We start from the raw sequence: 20,205 nt of genomic DNA, 5'->3' as shown, positions 1-20,205 counted from the left end.
AAAAGTTATTTCTAAAATATAGCAGTTTTGTAGGGTATTATTTAGAATACTGTATATATTTGTCACCTGTGGTAAGCATGCCAGGATCCTCAGATATGTTCTGGCTTTTTTGGTCTATATAGTTTGGTTCCTCCAAAAGGACTTTACCCCAGGGGTGAAATCCAGCAGGTTCTGACAGGTTCTGGAGAACCAGTAGTGGAAATTTTGAGTAGTTTGGAGAACTGGCAAATACCACCTCTGGCTGGTCCCAGAGTGGGCTGGGAATGGATATTTTGCAGTATCCTTCCCCTGGAGTGGGGTGGGAATGGATATTTTGCAGTATCCTTCCTCTGGAGTGGGGTGGAAGTAGAGATTTTGCAGTATCCTTCACCTGCCATGCCCACCAAGCCACACCCACTAAGCCACACCACGCCCACCAAGTCACGCCTGCAGAACCAGTAGTAAAAAAATTTGGATTTCACCACTGCTTTACCCATAGAGAACATTTCAAAAATATGCAAATCTTTGGTTCTCTAAACCTCTAAACCCTAAACTTTGGTTCTCCACATCTTTCTTCTGTATGAGTGGTATCTGCTTAGATTAAAAGAAGACACTTGGCCAATTCATTAATCTTGACTGTAGCTTTGGCCATTATACTGGCTTTAAAAGTAGCATGTCTTCAAATATGAGTTGCAGAAGAACATTAGTGGACACAGGCATGTCTCTATTTTCTGCTTCTGAGCATTCAAAAGGTCTTCCAGTATGTTTTTGGGTCAGTTCAAGATGATGGTTATTATCTATGAAGCCCTTTATGGTACAGGATGGAGTTATTTGAGGGGCCCACCTATCTCCAGTTATTTCTGCTTGTCCTGTATAGAGGAACATAGAAATGTCCTTGAAGAAAATATGTGGCAATCATTTGAAAAATATGAGCTTTAAAACAGAAAGGCATGAGGAAACTCCTGATTTTCTTTGTGTTAAGAGGGAGAGAGACCCCGCCTCAAAGCAAACAAAAAACAGACAAACAAACAAATACCCACTGTCAGGCTTTTGAGATGGTGCTATTAAGCCTGACACATAAAGACCAACAGGGTGGACATACTGTATCACCTAGAAACCATTTTATCTAATAGGATTCTGGTGGCATGCAAAAAATAAAGGAGAAATTAGAAAATGGGGCACATCTGAAAGAGGTTCATTAGGATATATTTTTAATTGTTTATAACTTTTTCCTTATAAAGGAAAATTTAAGTACAAACCCCAAAAACAAATAATTAAATAAGCCTAAAGGACAGCTTTCTGAAATAAAGGAATGTCTTTTTAAATAAATGGTATATGGGCAGAGTGTCCATGAATGAGTCTATCTTGATAGCGTAGTTGTATGCTTGTTTGTTTCTGAGCCACCCTGGATGCTATGTGTTGTTTTTAAATTATCTTTATTATTGTCTATTTGTAAATGTTACACCCAGAATCACATGTTTAAAAAAAAGTGGGCTGCCATACACATTTAAATAATGAATAAAAATAAATAAATCTGGTTGAAAATACTGGACTAAGCTACGCCATGGCCTGATGAAATAGAATTGTTCTTATTTTTTTTTCTTGACTCATTATAAATTAATGGTAAATATTGATATCTGGTTGATATCCTATAACATGAAAGCTTCCTACATGAATTCAAGCAATGTTTCAGATTACTATCTTGTGGAATTCTAACTGATCCTGCTACTCATGTTCCTTTTGCTAAGTGGAACAAAAGTGAACACAGAAAGGGGTAGGTGGAATCTGAGAGTTTAGGCATGCTGATTGTTCATATCTATCACCGGCAAAAGCCTTTATCTGAAAGAATTTCATGAATGAGAGTCTTTAATATTGCCTGAGACTTTTAACTTTTCATACAACAGGCAGTGTCAAGGCAATCACAAAATCTGGATGTCTAAGTACTGAAAGGAAACTGCCAATTGTAGGTCATGGCCTAAACCTTTGCTTAAATTTTAGAGATGGAATCAATTGCAGGGTTACATGTATGTCAAATAGCAGGAGGTCATTCTTAGTCACAGATGTTCTTTCTTTTTGGTGAGTTGAGCCTGATTTTACAAACTTTTTAAAAATGGTTAAGTGAATTACTGCAATTAATGAATCACAGTCATTAAGCAAATTGACTTTGCTTGTTGGAAGCTGGTTGTGAAGGTCACAAATGGTGATCACATGACCCTATGACTATCATAAATGAGCCCTGATGGCACTTCTGCTGATTGCCTGCAGTTTGATCCTGACAGGCTCAAGGTTAATTCAGCCTTCAATCCTTCTGAGGTTGGTAAAAGGAAAACCCAGATTGTTGGGGACTATCTGTAAATTGCTTAGAGAGGGCTGTAAAGCACTATGAAGTGGTATATAAGTCTAAACGCTATTGCTATAAATACATGCTGGTTGACCAGCACCCCAATTTTGATCCCATGACCGTGGGGATACTGCAATGGTTATAAGTGCAAGGACCAATTGTAAGCCAGTTTTTTCAGTGCCATTGTAACTTCAAATAGTTGCTAAATAAATGGTCGTAAGCAGTGGTGGTATTCAGCCGGTTCTATCCGGTTCGGGTAAACTGGTAGTGGCAGCTACGGGAGGCTCTGCCCACTAACCTGGATATCATCACGTCCTGTTTTTAACCCTCTGTGCATGCATGGAAGCTTCTGTGCATGTGTGGAGGTGGCATGTGCGAGCGAAGCAAGCTCACATGCTCACATTTGCGAACCAGTAGTGAAGGTAAGTGAATACTACCCCTGATCGTAAGTTGAAGATTATCTGAATATCCATCAAATACAATGACAAGACTCAAAACATCTATTTAAATAGTCAGTCCATTTAAGCAATACAGTTCTTATTACATTGTTCTTATTTAGTCATATATTTGGTAACCCTGCATGCTGTTAGGTCCTGAGAAGCATAAAAATAATCAGCTCCATGATGTCTTTTCACAAGCTAGACTATTATGAAAGTGCTTTTTCTTGGCCCAAAGAAATATTTACACATTTGCCTGCTTCCTTAAAATAAATGCTTTAATTCCAAAACACAGAGATTGCATGCGCTACCTGAGAGAGAGAATTGGAAAGTACTAACAGATTATTTCACAAACAGTAATAGTGATATCAAACGAACTTTTGAGATTTCAAAATGTGATGTGGTTATACCAACCAATTATTTATTCACAGCATTTGGAAGTTTATAGACAGTCAATGTTTTGTTTTTACACTTATTTCAAACGATGAGTGATAGTCTTCTTTAAAATCATCTAGAGAAAACTGCTTACAGAGTGCTAAGTATTCCACAGTAATTTTCACTTGATGAAACATCTGATTTCTTAATATTTGTAATTTAGGTCCGTGGAAATCAGTATATATCCCTGGGAAGTTAAAAAAAAGCAACAGAAAGAAATAATTTATCATCTCCAGTTACATTTAAATAGTTTCATTGTTTGGTTTTCATGTTGGTTTTCACTATGCACTAATTGTACCCCTCATTGCTGACTGTATTTTGCAACATTTTATTATCATTCTTTTCTTGTGGATTTGTAACTCACAATTTTAACTTCCCTCTATTTTGCTGAGAGGACTTTAGTTATTAGGCTGTCTAAAATATTGTTCAAAATGTGAAACCTGTAGAGCTAAATTTCATATATAGTATAATTTAAGATTCAGAGATATTCTGAAACAGAATGAGTTTAGGAGACAACAGACTAATAATTAGAAATGATTAAAAAGTTGTTTGAAGAGGTATAAATTTATATCTTTGACAAAGTATTTGAAAATTAGAAATAAGAATCAAGGATACAAAGAAAAAAAACTTATATAATTAACAGTTTTTTTTTTTAAAAAAATAAGATTGGAGTATATGATTTGGAATAAGACTTAAGGAAATATATGGTATAAAATGTTTTTGGTTTATTATTTTGATATGAAATGAATGATTGTAATATTAGGAATTATGTTAAATGAGATTTCAAACTTAAGGGGTGTAATATAGAGATGAAGGGAAAAATGGAATTTGGTTAAGATTAAAGTTAGGATGAATGGGTAATATTGATTTTTTTAAAAAAAGGAAGGAAGAAAGAAAGAAAATAGAGAGAATAAATACTATGGCAAAAAGGGAATATATAAATTGTGTTGAAATGACTAAAAATAGTTTAAATTTGTGAACCGGCCAATACTCTGTTCAGAAAAAATACATTGTATGTATGTCTGTCTCTGTGTTAAAAAAATAAAAAAACCCTTAAAAAAGATTAATAATTTTAAATTAAATCAAAATTAAATCAATTAAATTTTTAGGACACTTCATTGCTGACTTGAAGGTTGCTATTTTTCATCAAGAAAACTTTAGGCAGAAAGCTAGCCTGAAAGAGCTAAATGAGATGTCTACTTTTGCCCTTTTAAACTAAATTAGAGATTGTGGTTTCCTTTACAGGTGTTAATTAACATAGCAGTCCTGAACTAGTTGCATTATAACTAACTTGGAATGGTTACTCAGATTATTTTCTTTACATTCAAAAGGGTTTTGCTTCACAAAGCAATCTAATCATGCTCCAGGTTCCCTGCTAAAAATGCCAAATCCATTCAGACCCCCATTTCAAGGGTCTCCTCATATTGACCGTGCACTGAAGTCATGTCAGCTCATATTGCCTCCACAGTGACAGAGACTTATATACAATTCACACAATCAAATCAACCTGCAGAAAATGAAAGTGCTGCACAAATGTTATGGGATAGAGAAGCATGTCAGTCTGATAAACCCTCTGCCTTATAAGTATATCCATTCTTATCTACTAATGTTTGATTTTGAGTCAATGTCTGATTATTTCATTAAAAACAAGGTGGGTGGTAGTTTGTTGTTATTTGCATTGGGACTGAAGTTCTGAATGTTCCCAAACATATCTTCTCAATAACTTAAACTTATGAATTTCGTCAGCAAGGACACCATCACTTTGCATTTAAAAATAGAGGGAAACAAAGAGGATGTTCTGCAAAGAAAACTGAATTCTACCTTGTTAACTTCAGTCACAGCTTCAGAAAAAACAAGTTTGGCCATTGTGGGTAATTGTAATCCTCTCTTCAGTGCAGCTTAAGGCAAAAAGGAAAAAAAAGGAAAATACAGAATAAACAAATGTAATATGGATGCTTCTTAGTAACACAAACTCTGGATAATTTGAAGTGGCCTTTTGGTGGCTCCCTAGGAACAAATAATAATTATACAGCAGCATAGTGCAATTAAGACTACAACATGAAATGCCAAGTTCAAGGCAACTCTTAGCCATCATTTTCTCTCAGCCTAATGTACCTCACAGAGTGATTGTGGGGAAAACAAGAGAAGAAGCTGGGTTATACGATTGCACAAAATAAGGGTGAGATATAAATCTAATATCTGTATTTCTCCATAAGTTTGGAAAAAAAGGTTGGATATAAACCTAACAAATAAGTAAATGTAGATTCTGATCATAATGACATTTATTGCTTACATCTCACACTATATTTATTATTCTCAAGATTTAATTGCATGTTGTTTTGTTGCTGATGTTTCTGTTTATTTTTAAACATGATTTTAGTTTCAGTTACTTTTTGGTTCTTGTTCTTAAAGAGTAACAAAATCTCAGTTGTTATATATACTTACATCCTATTTATTAACATAGTCAATATTTTATCCTTACCAGTATTCAATACTCTTAGATTCCAATTATAAGTATCTATAACAATTTAGTTTATAAGAATGCTCAGTATGGTTACACAAGAATAAGAGAATGATTAGGAAGATTGAATTCAAAAGTAAAGATAATTGTCGATGCAGAATGTTGTAAAATATTATATAATGCTGTTATTTATGTTTTGCATTTTACCGTTTGTTGCATGTGTATGTTCTTTTTTCTTTTCTTTTTCTTTTTTCGTTTTTTTGTCTTTTTCTATTATGTTTTTGGTTTTAAAAATGTAAAATATTCAATAAAAATTATTTTTTTAAAAAAAAATCTCAGCTGATAGCTGTTTCTGCTATTTATAACATACCTTTCTATAAGACCTAGGATCTTGGTAATCCTTGGGAAATATTTGTTCACTTAAATGACAACCCAAGAACCATAACTTGTTTAAGAATTTCATAATTCTTACCAGCGATTGGTGGAATTACTGTATTTTGTAAGGAGTAAGACAAGAAGTTCTTCAAACGTTGGACCTATATAATAGAAAGCTATATTTAACACTACTCCCAGAAAGTAGACACATATTTAGGCAAAGTCTGACCTTGATTAGTTTGCTTCATTTAAGTTCTCCTCTGAGTTGGCTCTATTTTTAAATTTTGTCTAGTCATGTCTCAACCAGCATTATTTTACAAATACTCAAGATTCCCAATTCTGACTATCTCCCACCTGATGAATTTACTTCTACAAGAGTATATACTGCCCATTGACTAGAAATCAATCATTTATATTAATCAAACCCTTGATTAATATAAAATCTCATCAAAGTCTTCTCTTCTTGTCCCTACTCTTGTCCCTGGTAATTCCTCTTGCTCCTAGTATTTATCCAGATTCAATCTGGAAATAAGGGAGAATTTTCTGGCAATATGAACAATTAATCAGTGGAACAGCTTGCCTCCTGGAGTTGTGGCTGCTCCACTGCTGGAATTTTCATGAAAAGATTGGACAACCATTTGTCCTGGATAGTATAAAGACTCCTTCCTTGGACAGAAAGTTGGACTAGAAGACTAGAATGGACTCCAAGCCCTATGATTCTATGGCTACCAATTATAAATTGCTGTGGAGTCAAGAGCAAATATATTGAGTTGTATTTTATTATAACAGGTATACAAATAGGTAAACAAATCTGAGTATAAGAATTTATTTTTATGACTGTCCTCCTTTCTACTCTTATCCTTTATTCTACTTTGAATTTCTTTTCAATAAACCTGTGTTTAAATTATAGATTTAGAGTAATGAAGTGGGGTGAACTTCTTATCTCTTTAAATGATCACTCTGTATATGTTTTGATTGCTTGGAAATGTTGTATAGCTGTGCCTGTATAGGTAAGAGGACATAAGTGGAAATAGGTCAGATTGCCCCTTCATTCACACAATCTAGGAGAAACTCTAACTTCTGTTTTTAACTGCTGGGTCAAGCTCAGAATTAAAACTCATTGCCTTATATTTTCACAACTCATTGCTTTGTATTTTCACAATAAGAAGTATTCTAATACAATGTTTCTATTATTATTATTGTCATTTTTCATTTACCTGGAAAGAGCCAATGCTTGAATAAGTCAGAGACAGATATAATCTAAAATAAAACATAGGAATGTGATAATTTAGTATTTGTAAGTCTTAACATTTTAGTGTGAATTGGTACAGCTGGAAGGGGGCACCCATTCTAATGCAGTAATCAAAATTAAAATGAGCTCACCAGCAAACATCTACCCAGGTTTTGCTTGAACATATCTGGTGAAGAGAAGCCTACAACCTCCCTAGATAAATCACAGCTGGGAAAGTAATCAACTTCCTTTATCACAAGATGTAGCAATACTACTAGTATGGATTAGTGTGCAGCAAGATAGTATTCATGATGCTATTTATTATCTTCAGCACTAGGACTAATGTATCACTAAATAAGACATATTTCAGAAAATGAATAGGAAGGTCTTCTTAGGTGCATGTCCTACTTTTGCTTATCAAGATCCACCTGATCTGGAAACAGAATGATATAAAATCTGTTCCTAATGTACTCAGAACAGCACATAGGGAGATTCAAGGCACTCCTTTACATGGAAAATTTCCTTATGGCACAGAATACTTAAAGAGCATACCTATAATCTATGAGTATTTACAAATAGACAACTAGAGCACAGGGAACAGAGAGGCAAATATGAACAAGGAAAAAAGTTACAGTATTGAAAGAAAAGGCAGAGTGTCAGTAATTCAACAATGCATTGATGAAGGTTGTTCTAGCTATTTATGGACGGGTTGGAAAAAGTTATTAAAATTTATTTATTTAGTTTGTCAAACATGTATGAGATAACAGGTATAAGTATAAACATGATTATGAACGCAGGAAATGGATACGAATAAATGGGGACAGTAGGACAGGGGCGGTAGGCACATTGGTGCGCTTATGCACGCCCCTTACAGACCTGTTAGGAATGGGGTGAGGTCAACAGTAGACAGTCTAAAGTTAAAGTTATGAGGGTTTGGGGATGCAACAACAGAGTCAGGTAGTGCATTCCAGGCATGTTGCTGAAATGTCCCTGAAAAAAGTCCCTGAAAAAGAATTTATTTGGTATAATAAATTTATCTCTGTGTACCAAGAAGTCTCTGTGCTGTTTTTTTTGGGAGAGAGGGGGGGTTAATTAATATCTTGCTTTTCAACCCATTCATTCTTTCCATGAAAATCAATGCCAGACTTCCCTCTTTTAGCATCTAGCCTGTCTAGATGCTAAAAGAGATGTTTAGCATTCATAAAGCCTGTCTGCTGAAAAAAAAAAATCAAATCTACTATGTTTCTTTTTACGTTGTGTAAATGACAGCAATGGCAATCCCAAGTGAGAAATTTAGAAAGTAATTATTATTTAAATTGTAATCATGGACTGAGTTTCTTGATGGGCTGGTCCGAAAGTAGTAGGTTACCAGAAATAATTACCTCTGGAGCTGTAATAAGACAATTAGCTTTTGCTTAGCTATTACTGCATTGGCTTTCAAACCTATAGACTACAAAGAGAAAAAAAAGTATCAATAGATGGACAAAATAATATTTGTGTTTATTTGGACTAAAACTAGAGTGTTCTATTCATATATTCAAAATAGAAGTTCTTTTTTCTTGTTCCTGATCTTTTATTCAACAGAGGACAATTTTTCATGGTCTACTTCACCAACAACTCCTTTCTCCAAAATTGTTTCCAGTAGGTAACTAAAGTTCTTTGTAACCTGAGATGGTGTCTGAATATCTAAAGAAAGTCATTTCTCACCATTTTCTTTTTTGTGTTCTACCCAATAGATTGTAAAGCTGGGAAACAGGCTCACCTATTTGCTATTAATCTTATGTAAAAGCTCTAGATGTTTCTTTAGGTAAAGAGCAAAGTTAAATTATTAAAGTTTTTAAAAAATGACATTTTAACCTCTCATTTGCTTAAGAGAATACTAGGTGGACAGAACATTTAAACAATTTCATTGTGAGCAATTTCATTAATTTCAATTCTTAAACAGAATTAGCACCAATTAAAATGTGAATGCCAACAATTTTTGATTAATGAACATGGACATAATGGTGTGCATATTAAAAACCCTTTTAAGGAGGGAGTCATTTAATTCACCTACATGACAATCTCTTATCTGGTTCAGTGAACTATAGCTAAGAACGACACTGTCCTAACTAACAAATCAAGGACAGGCTAATAAGAACAGAGAACACTCCATCGTTCCATTATCTATGACAATTATATCAAAGAGACAAGCTCTTACCTGTCCTTTGCTTCAAAAGCAAATATTGCTTCCTTTGTAAAAGAAAGTACTAAAGGAGGAATTCAAATAGTCAATCCTAAAATAGTGCCAACAGATTAGCATTATTAGATTTGGCCTTTTATAATATAAAGTTAGAAAACATCCTGGATGGGATTTCCAGGAGAGGTATGGAGAACTGAAGACAGCTCCGTGAAATCAGAACTATCAAATCTGATTGGCAAACACCAAAGCAGTGGTAAGTCTGGATCAGAGGTGGGTTTCAGCAGGTTCTGACCAGTTCTGGAGAACCGGTAGCAGAAATTTTGAGTAGTTCAGAGAACCAGTAGTAAAAATTCTGACTGGCCCCGCCCCCATCTATTCTCTGCCTCCCAAGTCCCAGCTGATCGGGAGGAAATGGGGATTTTGCAGTATCCTTCTTCTGCCACGCCACCAAGCCACGCCCACCAAGCCATGCCATGCCCACCAAGCCACACCCACAGAACCGGTAGTAAAAATTTTTTGAAACCCACCACTGGTCTGGATATGGAGAAAACATTTTAAAACAAAGAAACAGCATAAAAACAAACATAAAAACAGAATGTCAGAAATGACAAAAATGTATGGGAACCAAGAAAACTTTTAATCACTTTTACCAATGGCTGAGCACATTACATCAAATTATTACATAGCTGTGATTTTCCTTGGCTGGCTCTTGATCATCTCTATAATAAGTGGCAGGGAAGAAGTGAGTTTTTTCAACCAATTACTTTTACATATTGTAATATTCTATAATTACTTACTGCATTCACGGCAAAGATGGGCTTTATCATTGAGTTTGACAGAAGAGCAGATACTACTACAAAACAAGGAATCTCTATAGTGAAACTGTTATTTTGCAATCTTAAAACTGGAGCTGCAGTGACCATTAATTTCATTCTCACTGGATGTGATTTGGCATAATGCTGTATAACCTGCATAAAGAAATAATTATTTATTATTTATAATAATTATATATAGTCATAGTTATTTGGCCCCAAATCTACATTGCTACGTATCTTTACTCTAAAACAGCATGTGTACGTGATTAATCCCATGCATATTTACCTGGAAATATAATCCCACTGTCCAGTGAGATTTATGTTCTGACAAATTTGTTTAGAATTGTTAAGTGTAGTTATTTCAAAGATGGAATTAGCAATACGAGGAGTAATAAAATTCTTTATTTTATTTTTACATATTACTTATACATTATGTTCATGTTGTCATTCAGAATATAAAAAATTTCTATGCCTCACATCTGCTCCTGCCATACTATGGTGAGAGCAACGAATTTATAGAGTAGCTACAAAACTGGAAAAACAAAGAATGAGATCTCATATTTGTTTGTATGGGTTGAGATTCTGACCCTAATGGAGCTGGATTAATATTTTCCCTTCATTAGTCAGTCAAATCATTAATTTCCATTAGGAAGAAATGAATAAATATCAACATGAATTTCCTGCTATCACATATCCTTTGATCTTTTCTTGAACACATTTTCTGCATGCTGAAAGAGGCAATCTTTCCTAAAATCACATTTTGTCAAAAGTAAATGCTGAAAACTTTTGGAAATCAATCAATACTTATCCAACATTCATGCATATAAACCCACAATTGTTTAGATTTTTAAAATAGCTCATGCTTACTTGAGGAATGACTCTGCTTAAGGTATCTGTGGTTAAATTAAAGTTTGAGGAATGCTGCAAAATGAAAGAAATATATGAGTTTCCTACTCATCTTTTAAATGAAGGACTACTTAAATCCCTTCCCTTGATCACCATCATGGAGTGTTTTGTGCATAGGAGCAGAAATTTTTATGTCTCTTTCCACATATTTATGTTTCAAATTTATATCCTATCTTTCTTTTGGAAATTTAAGAAAGTCTGCATTGTGCTTTCCACTCCCATCCCTCCCCCAATAATTCTGTGAAATAGTCTAGGTCAAGAAAGAGGGTCTTAAGACACCCAGTGAGCAGTGAGAATGATGGTTCTTTGTTGAAATGAAATGAGTGACTGGATGGATGAGAAAGGTGCAAACCTGAGTTTATATTGTGTTGTGTTGCCCCTTTTATAAAAGGTATCTTGAACCTAGGGAGATCAAATAATGTACAAAAATTAGGATGAGACTATTGCTTGTTAGTTATCTATTAACTTGATTTGACATGAAAGTTATTCTGCATGGTGTTAACATGACAGGGAATTGGAATATAGGTTATTGTTTTCCTCATTGCTGCTGTTCACAGTCCTTCAAGTACTCGAGTAAGGGGCTGCAAAAATTCAGATGACTGCTGTATAGTAAAAAAGTGTAGTTGCTAAAAGTTGACACTGACATGATGGCACATAATCAATCAATTACCCAACAATGAAGATGTTCAAGTTTGAAAAACCCACCAAGATTTCTTTCTACAAATAAAAATATGAATATGAACCATATGAACACAAGTTTAAATTACAAATATTTGCAACCTTTTTAATATCCAAATCAGTTGCTTTGCTTGAGTTAGTGGTTACTTTGGCCTGACCCCATATATGACCACATGCATTTTTTCAAGATCACTTAGGACTTTTCATAAGTTCAGACTCATTCACAAAATATGTAATACTACTAATAACGCCGTTGATACTATTGCTAATTACCTCTTCCAAAAAAGTTATCTTCGACACTCTAGTAGTGTAATAAGTTAACGTAATAGAGTTTAGCAAAGATTCAGAAATTCCACCAAAGAGCATATAGTTGTTCTTTTCTGGAAGAGTGATGGGAGCTGCCACAAAGGGAGACTCTGTATGATTACTTGAAAAATACACAGAAACCTGAAAAATATATAGAACAGAAGTTTACTTATAGAACAAAACAAGTATTCCATGATCACTTAATGGAGGATCAATCTTATTGATTTTAATGGGCTTCATTTAGAAGTATACCTCCTTCTCAAAAAAAAAAAATGTCCATGAATGCTCATGCTTTACCATTTTAGCTAAAGATCTCCCATTAGTAAATGAGGTGATTTTGATTGAAAAATGCAACTCCAAAGATCTAACTCCATTTATTTACATATTTTTATAATGAAGTCACAGGGACAAAAAAGGATGGCTGTTTAAAAACTCCATTGCCCCCTTATTGGCCTCCATTTCTGATATTTGAAAGAAATGCTGCCATTCATTTCATTGTATGTTTTCCACTTTATCTCATACAACTTTGGATCAGAAGTGCAGCACAGAGTTCAAGCTGATCCACAGTATTTTGCCAGCACCTAGGACAGGGTCAAAACCTATAGGAGTAATTTAATTTAGAAATACAATATACTTTATGCATCAAGTATTACACTTATTATTGATGGAAAATCGCTTATGCACTTTTTGCTGAAAAAATGGCCTTGTGGTTTATGGATTTGATGCTTAGAAAGGGTAATTTATTGATAAAGGATATTTTGATATAACCTTAGAGCAGGGGTGTCAAACTCAGTTTCATTGAGGGCCGCATCAGGGTTGTGTTTGACCTTGGGGGGGCTGGGAGAGCACGGCCAGCTCGATGTCACTCATCGAGGCTCCATTTTCGGCCATGACGGCCTCCTGGAGCAGCTTCCCCAGGCTCTGTTTTCGCTGGCAGAGGCCATCGCAGCTGAAAATGGAGCCTGGAGGGCCACATACAGCTCTCCTGAGCTCCGTTTTTGTTGGCAGAGGCATAGCGGGCCAGTTATTCGCTATTTAAAGGGCGGGCCCATGGGCCAGATCTATTTATTTTCTTTGTTTCTTTTCTAATATTTGTACTGTATTGTTTTTATCTTGTTAAAAATTTTCAATAAAAATTATATTAAAAAAGAAAGACAATATTTGCAAATGCTGAATGAACAGTTGCAGTTTCTTGTTTAGCTCTGAGTTTTGATTTATTTCACTTTTGACTTTCAGATTTTTCAAATTTACTATTCCTATTCTGTGCTTTTCCTATAATTACAATCACCCCTCATGCATGGCTGGGTGTTATGGAGTTTGTAATTACACAGATTAAAATGGTTGAGGAAGGCAGATTTAAGTCCAATTTTATCTGCTTTTAGTTTTTGTTATTAATTTGTGTCCCATCCCAATGAAGGAGGTGCTTGTCTTTATGAAAAAAAAATCTAAGAATTAAACAAGTAAGCTAAAATAAAATAAATATAAATTAAATAAATGAAATACAAGAATCAAAATGTTTATCTACATTTCCTAGAAATGGACGAACATTGAATCCGAGAATCTGACAGTTTTATCAATTTAATAATATAATAATAACACAATTATATTTATAAGTTTAATAAATTTATAAAATAAAGAAACAATGTTTTAGATTTCTGAAGATCGCTAGATGATTGTTAAAGCAAAAATAGCCTATAAAACTACAATTTCAGACAGTATAACAACCAACAGGATTACCTTAAAATCCAGATCAACATAGGATTTAAAGACTTCAGGAGGTTTAATAAGTGAATACTTTACTTGGATAAAGGGATTAATCTGGAATACACCTGTAACATTATTAAAAAAGCGAAATTGAGGTCTCTCAAATTTTCTCTTCCTCAAGATCTCAGATACTCAAGATCTCCGATACCCTCCCTTCCACACATCCTGTAAGGCAGGGTAGGGCTGTAAAGCAATGGCCATCTCAATGTCACCCACTAAACCTCACACACAGCAGGAATTTCAAGAATTTTCCTTTCTAAATCCAACAACCTTGCCATTAATCTTACAGATGACTAGCTAATCAAGTGAAGTGTTTTGAAATAACTAGTACGCAAAACTTGAAGCAGATCAGAATGTTAGGAGCATGACAAGTGACATATCATGTTTGCTTGTGAGCAATGCCTGTTGCCTATTAGGCACAGATAATATTGAAATTAACAGATCTCTGATAACACTTGTACTTTAGCTTCAGAGGGGAAAAAGATTTTATTCTTTGTTTATCCTTCCTAGTCCATGTCCCGAAGATGAGCAGATTGGCCACAGCCGTAAGAAATGAAAACTGCCACGAAATACTTTGATAAAAGATGCAAGATACTAGAAAGAAATTACAAGTCTCTGGTCTGTATTTGCCACTATTCTTGGTTAGTTAGCTATGCCATGGTAGAAAACAGTGTGTCATTAATTTAGCCTACTTTTTGTAATAACCTAATCAAGATGTAGCTCCCCACATAAGGAACAGCAATAATGTAAATACAAAAATAAAATCATCAACAGTATAAATGAAATAAATCAAACATTCCCATTTAAGAGAGAGAGAAATTCTCCATGCTACTTCTGAGTTTAACACAAGTTTAATATTGTACTTTCACTGCAACAAACCAAATTTAAATTCTGCATTTGGGGTTCTTTACTCTAAAGTGAAGTGATAGGATTTCCTTATAGTGGTAGTACTGGATGCTATAACAGCAGTTTGAAAACTACAGAAATGTAACAAGAAAGAGGGTGAGCAATGTCATGCAATAGGAAGAAACAGTCCCTCTGTTTGCTAATACTGAAATATATTCCCAGTCAATAGCTATCTTTCCAACAGTTGTTTTCATGAGGTCTTTCATATACTAATAAAGAAAGGTAAGACAGAAAAATGAAATTGTTTTTGGAAAGGAAGCCTTCAACTGTTAGAAACATATAATTAAAAAAATCACTGAGTGTATGGATGACAAATATAATTCCACACTTTTGAAAAATTATCACTTTATATTGAGTACAGAAAGCTGTGATGTTTTAAGCATCCTTCCCTTAACTCAGTATCAGTGTAAGTATCAATATAAATAGTATTTATCAATACAAATAGTATCAGAAAGGCTTTCATTTTCAACTTCACAATTCTTAAATTTTAAAGATTTTGCATATTGCTCAAATGTTAGTTTACAATACAGTAAGCCCATCAGCAAAATATAGATAGTTTATCACACTCACCTTTTAGTCCTTTAAGTACTTCAGTTTCCTTTTGGATTCTTAATATAACATTTAGACAGAGCTGTGAAAAAATATATATACATACATAAGATTTTTCATTTTTGTCAAGTGTAGGAAAGAGTCGACTAAGAAAAAGAACATTTTGCTCTTTGGAGGCAAATTTATTATCCACTCAAATTTCCCAAACTTACTTGGTTTTCCAATCTTGTACGTATAACCTTTTCCAAACGTTGAACAAAAGCATTATAAAACCACCTGGAGGTTTAAAAAAAAAACCCAGAACATATGTTAATTCCTTCATAATTTAATTTGTTAGATAATAGAAATATGCAGACATATGCAACAGTTGAATGCTCATTGAAAGTTAACTGGTATGAAGCTTAATAATTAATTAAAATACTACCTCATGGCATGCTACTTTTGGGAGAAGTTTTTAAATGATTGCGTTCTCCATTTGGCTTCCACATGTGAAAAACAATATGGAAAACTGAGATATTTATCTGAAGAAGACTGGAATATTCTACATATTACAGGTACATATCTCTATATATTTATTAGGGTGACCTGAGTGAAACATGAGTTTATCAGACTTCAATGTTTATCAGGCTTTGTATCCCACAGACCAAATTCTGCTACAATTTATATTATCTACATAATTTGCAACATCATACAAATAACATACACTGTTCAATATATCAAAAATTCATTAAAAACAGACCCCCATTACTATAGTTCCTTATAATTAAATATGATTAAATAATATATTTCTTGAATTTACCTTCCTTCACTATTAAGCTGGACTTCAATATTACCAGTGGTCAATTGGCAGTTTTCAACAGACACCAGAAAATCTCCTCTGTTATTTTGTGCCACAATCATATTTGTTGTAATAGACAGTCCTAAAATGGATATTTCAACTTCTCCCTGATAGTCACTACACAGGAAAAAATAAGAAGACACAGCAATAGTTAAACTCAATATCTCATTCAGTTTTAAAAGTATTTTTGTGTTTCAGTTCCTTGTTTAATTTCTAATTTAAATACTGTCTGGATGAAAGCAGCTAATCTAATGCTTAGCTTTAATTATTTTCAATTATCAGGTGACAGAATAAATAGCCTTAGATTTACAAAATTGCACTTACATCAGCCAGTTGTTCAAGGTCCAGTGTGTAGTAACTGTCATAGAAATATTTTTAATTAATAGTCCAATACTATTCCCAGGTATCAGGACCACAGAAGAATTATATATTGAAGTAGACGTGATTTGAATCCTATAAAGAGAGAAGCTTGACATATCATATTGCAAGATGAAATGAAGCTTAATCTATGTAATGTAAAGCAGGGCATGTTAACTCAGAATAAAGTTCTTTGATGTGGCTTGTGAAATTAAAAGAATAACTAAAATAAAATATGCATTTATAGAAAAAATGATAAACAGCAGCAGTTATACTGAAATAAACAAATACATTTTATATCAAGAAACTGAAGTATATTGTCACAAAATTCAGAAATTAAAGATAAGGTAACACATTCATGGCACAGATAAGCAAATACCTTGATACTGTGTAGTCAACTTTGCCAAAAAAGTATTTTTCAGTGCCAATCTCATCTGGAAATATTCTTGTCCTTAGTTCTTGTTCAAGGAGCTTCATTCCAATTTCTTTTGCTAAAAGGAATACATGGTGTTCAGCTCCATCATTTGTCAGTCTATTATTTACTTGAATTCATAAGCCACCCAATATTCTTCTGAACACGTTTGAAGATAGAAAATTAGGGGCAGATTTCTTAGTAATTACTCTAATTCTTCATATTCTGCTCCTTAATTACTTATCTTGAAATATTGTCAAGAAACAAGGTTATTCTGTCAACTGTGCAGAAAGGGAAGAGAATTTAATGAGGACTTATATCAATGAATAGGAATGCTTATTGTATTTCACTTTCAGACAAGTTAGGATGGATTTGTGTACATATGCAATCTAATTTCTACTTTACAGACATGAGATTCCTTAAGCATGTTTATAAACAGCATTTTAGGCAGATGTATGCTGCAGGCTCAAATTATTTCAGTTCTCCGAGGTGACCATTGCAATTGCTATGAAGCTTTGAGGAAATCCATAGTATTATAACAGTTTTGAAGTATATTGAAATATAGTTGTAAAATAAAATAAATAAATTTACCATAATTCAATCCCCTTCGTGTAATTCTTATTCTGACTTCAGGGTTAGCCTCAAGTTGAAAAAGAAATAAACTTAAAAGAATGAAAACCCACCAGAATCTCATCTTCCTTATTCACTTTTTGTTGAGTATTACCTGTTAAAATATATTGTAAGCTTAGTTATTTCATAATCCTAATTCTAATTTCATGTTTGTTAAAAGTAAAATTTAAGGCACAATTAGCCAATAACAATTAAATATTTAGATCTAAAATTATTAGGAACATTTTTACATGAGATTTCAAAAAATCCATTATAAGTCTATCTTACACAATTTGCCATATATTTAACAGCTGTAACATTTTCATCTGTATATTTTTAAAATATCCTCATTGTAAATATTTTTGAAGAAAAAAATAGAATCTTATAGACATCATATTAATTTCAATACATAGATGCAGGCTTAGTCCTGAAATAAAAGAGATGCTTTATCATGATTATCCCTGATTTCAACAGGTCTCCTTGAAGGATATTAAAGTCTGGTTACAACACCCTGATGCAAAGCAAATTAAGAAGAGAAAACAAAACCCAGGGAATGCATGTAGGGTTAAAAGCAAGGTATAGGGTAATTGTAATAATCTTTCAAAAGAAAGATTTTCTAATCCTTACCTCTAAAGACTCCCGGTGTTCTAAATGTCAGAAACAGGAATATAAAAAAGAACTGATGGAGCAATTATTCTTTTCTGAGCCTGATACTGCAAAATGTGAGAACTGTACATCCTATAAGCAGAAGCAAACACTTAATTGCTTTTTTTAAAATGTTGGCCTGACTACTTTTGTTTGTGTATGTGGTTTCATTGTTTGTGATACAGGATGCACAATACAGAATCCTGGAACGGTTAGTCAGAAATGAGGACATGCCAGCTAACTGAACTGAAACTCCGTCCAAAGTAGCTACTCAGAAATGTGAAGCTTAAAAACTTTAAGAAACCTTGTCTCACCTCCAATGTTTCCGATCCTTGAAGGGCTTCATGGCTTGGCACCAGGTTATTTATATGTATTTCATTTAATTTTTAATTTAGCCACTGAAAGTCACATTTTTAAAAATAATAATTTTTATTGCAGTTTAAAAAGATAAAGAATACAAATAAAGAGAAATAGAAAAAAGAAACAATGAAAATTGCAGAGAAGAAAAGACTATCATCTAAATATGTATGTTTCTCCAGTTTCAGAATGATAGTTAGAAGGGAATCAAGGCAAATGAATGTGTGTCTACTTCAGTGTGATTACCATTGGGACTTACTCCCACATAAGTGTGCATCAGATTGCCAATTAAACCATCTTGGATTCTCTCGATATTTTGTTTTTGCTAAAATCAGAATAAAATAAAAAGTGTGCCAACTCACAGAGATATTTTAATGGTCAGCAGCAAAATGCTACATGTTCTAATTAATCATGCTACTTTTATTTAGTGTATTTGATTTGCTAGTTATTGTTTGAACTTCACACTGTGGTCAGTGCCAAGTCTGTCTGATGGGAAAGACAAATATCCCGAGTGTTTCACATGTATTCAATTCTCTTTTAGAATGGCAAAGGAACATTGTGTGTTATTTTCAGCAATCCCATAAGGCAGGAGACTATTCCAGCCCTACCACCCGAAGAGGATGTTCATTTAATCATTTTCACCGGGAAAGAAAAAATATAGTCCGATATTGAACTGTATGGTAATGAACTGGAAATGCAGTAAAATCTAGGATGCTACATAGGTACAAGTACAAATGTTCAATTAAGATTGTTTGATAGGTAAACAATTTATAGACACAGTAGTACCTTTGATAAATAGTAATTAAGTAATAAAATGAATCCAAGATTGAACTATGCTATTAATGTTAATTGTGATACATGTTACATGTTTTCAGATATTCAGACCTTCACTATTTCGCAACTTAACAATAACTCCATAAACATGTCAATGATTCACACATTGCACATTGCATTACAATTAAACATGGTTTATTGAATAAGCTGTAATCGTGAGATAAAATACAAACCATGGTTTAAAAATTATAATTATAATGCTTCACATAATTAATAATAGTATATAATTTTTCTGGATTAAGAGCCAGTTGTTATACTTGGCATATTATACTATATTATATATTATACTTGGCACAATATTTAAACCTATTCCCATTTAATATAAAAGAAATGTATGTATTTCCATTTGTGTGTGTTTGAATATATGTATGTATGTAAAGTGCTGGTGAGTAGGAGCATATGCCAAGCTATCTTGGGCTTGGAAGCCTAGAAGCTCAGACTGTTAGACCTAGTTAGTTTATGGATGGGAGACCACCAGAACCTCCCCCCTCCAGGCTAAATTGTGAAGTGAAAAAAGTAACTTGAGATAAAGGAAACCACTTTCATGTTGCTCCCATTAGTCACCTAGAAGTGTTCACAAAGGTACCAGCAACTGAGATTATTTGAACGAGATTCTTCCTTTCTTAACAACATGAATCGGTCCATACTAGAGCTGCCATGTTGTCATCCTGTTGTAAAGCAAGACCCTGCCATCATAAATAACAAAAAAACCCAGACCTCCACATCCTGTTTCGTGCAGCCTGACAATGCCCCATAACCAGATGCTGTGGACAAGGATGGATACGGAT

The 20,205-nt window shown here is 33.7% G+C and overlaps 1 protein-coding gene across 1 annotated transcript; it reads right to left on the bottom strand.

The window, feature by feature from the left end:
* Positions 1 to 3,337: 3,337 nt before the first annotated feature.
* LOC139319717 (BPI fold-containing family C protein-like) lies at positions 3,338 to 17,666 on the bottom strand. Its single transcript, XM_070947694.1, has 15 exons — positions 17,564 to 17,666; positions 16,940 to 17,051; positions 16,528 to 16,656; positions 16,165 to 16,320; positions 15,578 to 15,641; positions 15,387 to 15,447; positions 13,884 to 13,975; positions 12,114 to 12,287; positions 11,124 to 11,177; positions 10,239 to 10,409; positions 8,642 to 8,709; positions 7,246 to 7,288; positions 6,126 to 6,189; positions 5,014 to 5,090; positions 3,338 to 3,379 (listed from the first exon to the last, which is right to left on the bottom strand). The coding sequence occupies exons 1-15, from the start codon at positions 17,664 to 17,666 to the stop codon at positions 3,338 to 3,340; spliced, it is 1,410 nt and encodes a 469-aa protein (XP_070803795.1).
* Positions 17,667 to 20,205: the final 2,539 nt, after the last annotated feature.

The sequence above is a fragment of the Pituophis catenifer genome, unplaced genomic scaffold, assembly GCF_029215685.1.
Source record: "Pituophis catenifer annectens isolate HBS135680 unplaced genomic scaffold, rPitCat1.0.hap2 SCAF_7, whole genome shotgun sequence".
Taxonomy (NCBI): domain Eukaryota; kingdom Metazoa; phylum Chordata; class Lepidosauria; order Squamata; family Colubridae; genus Pituophis; species Pituophis catenifer.
Note: the sequence above shows the minus strand (reverse complement) of the source record. Positions and strands in the feature narration are given on the sequence as shown.

What these genes read in the sequence shown, in the direction of transcription:
- LOC139319717 (XM_070947694.1), bottom strand. Translation starts at nt 17,666, where the DNA reads ATGAGATTCTGGTGGGTTTTCATTCTTTTAAGTTTATTTCTTTTTCAA. An exon ending in GTTGACTACACAGTATCAAG is followed by an intron (nt 16,657 to 16,939) that starts GTATTTGCTTAT and finishes CTCTCTTTATAG; the next exon opens with GATTCAAATCACGTCTACTT. An exon ending in AGTACTTAAAGGACTAAAAG is followed by an intron (nt 13,976 to 15,386) that starts GTGAGTGTGATA and finishes ATAATGTTACAG; the next exon opens with GTGTATTCCAGATTAATCCC.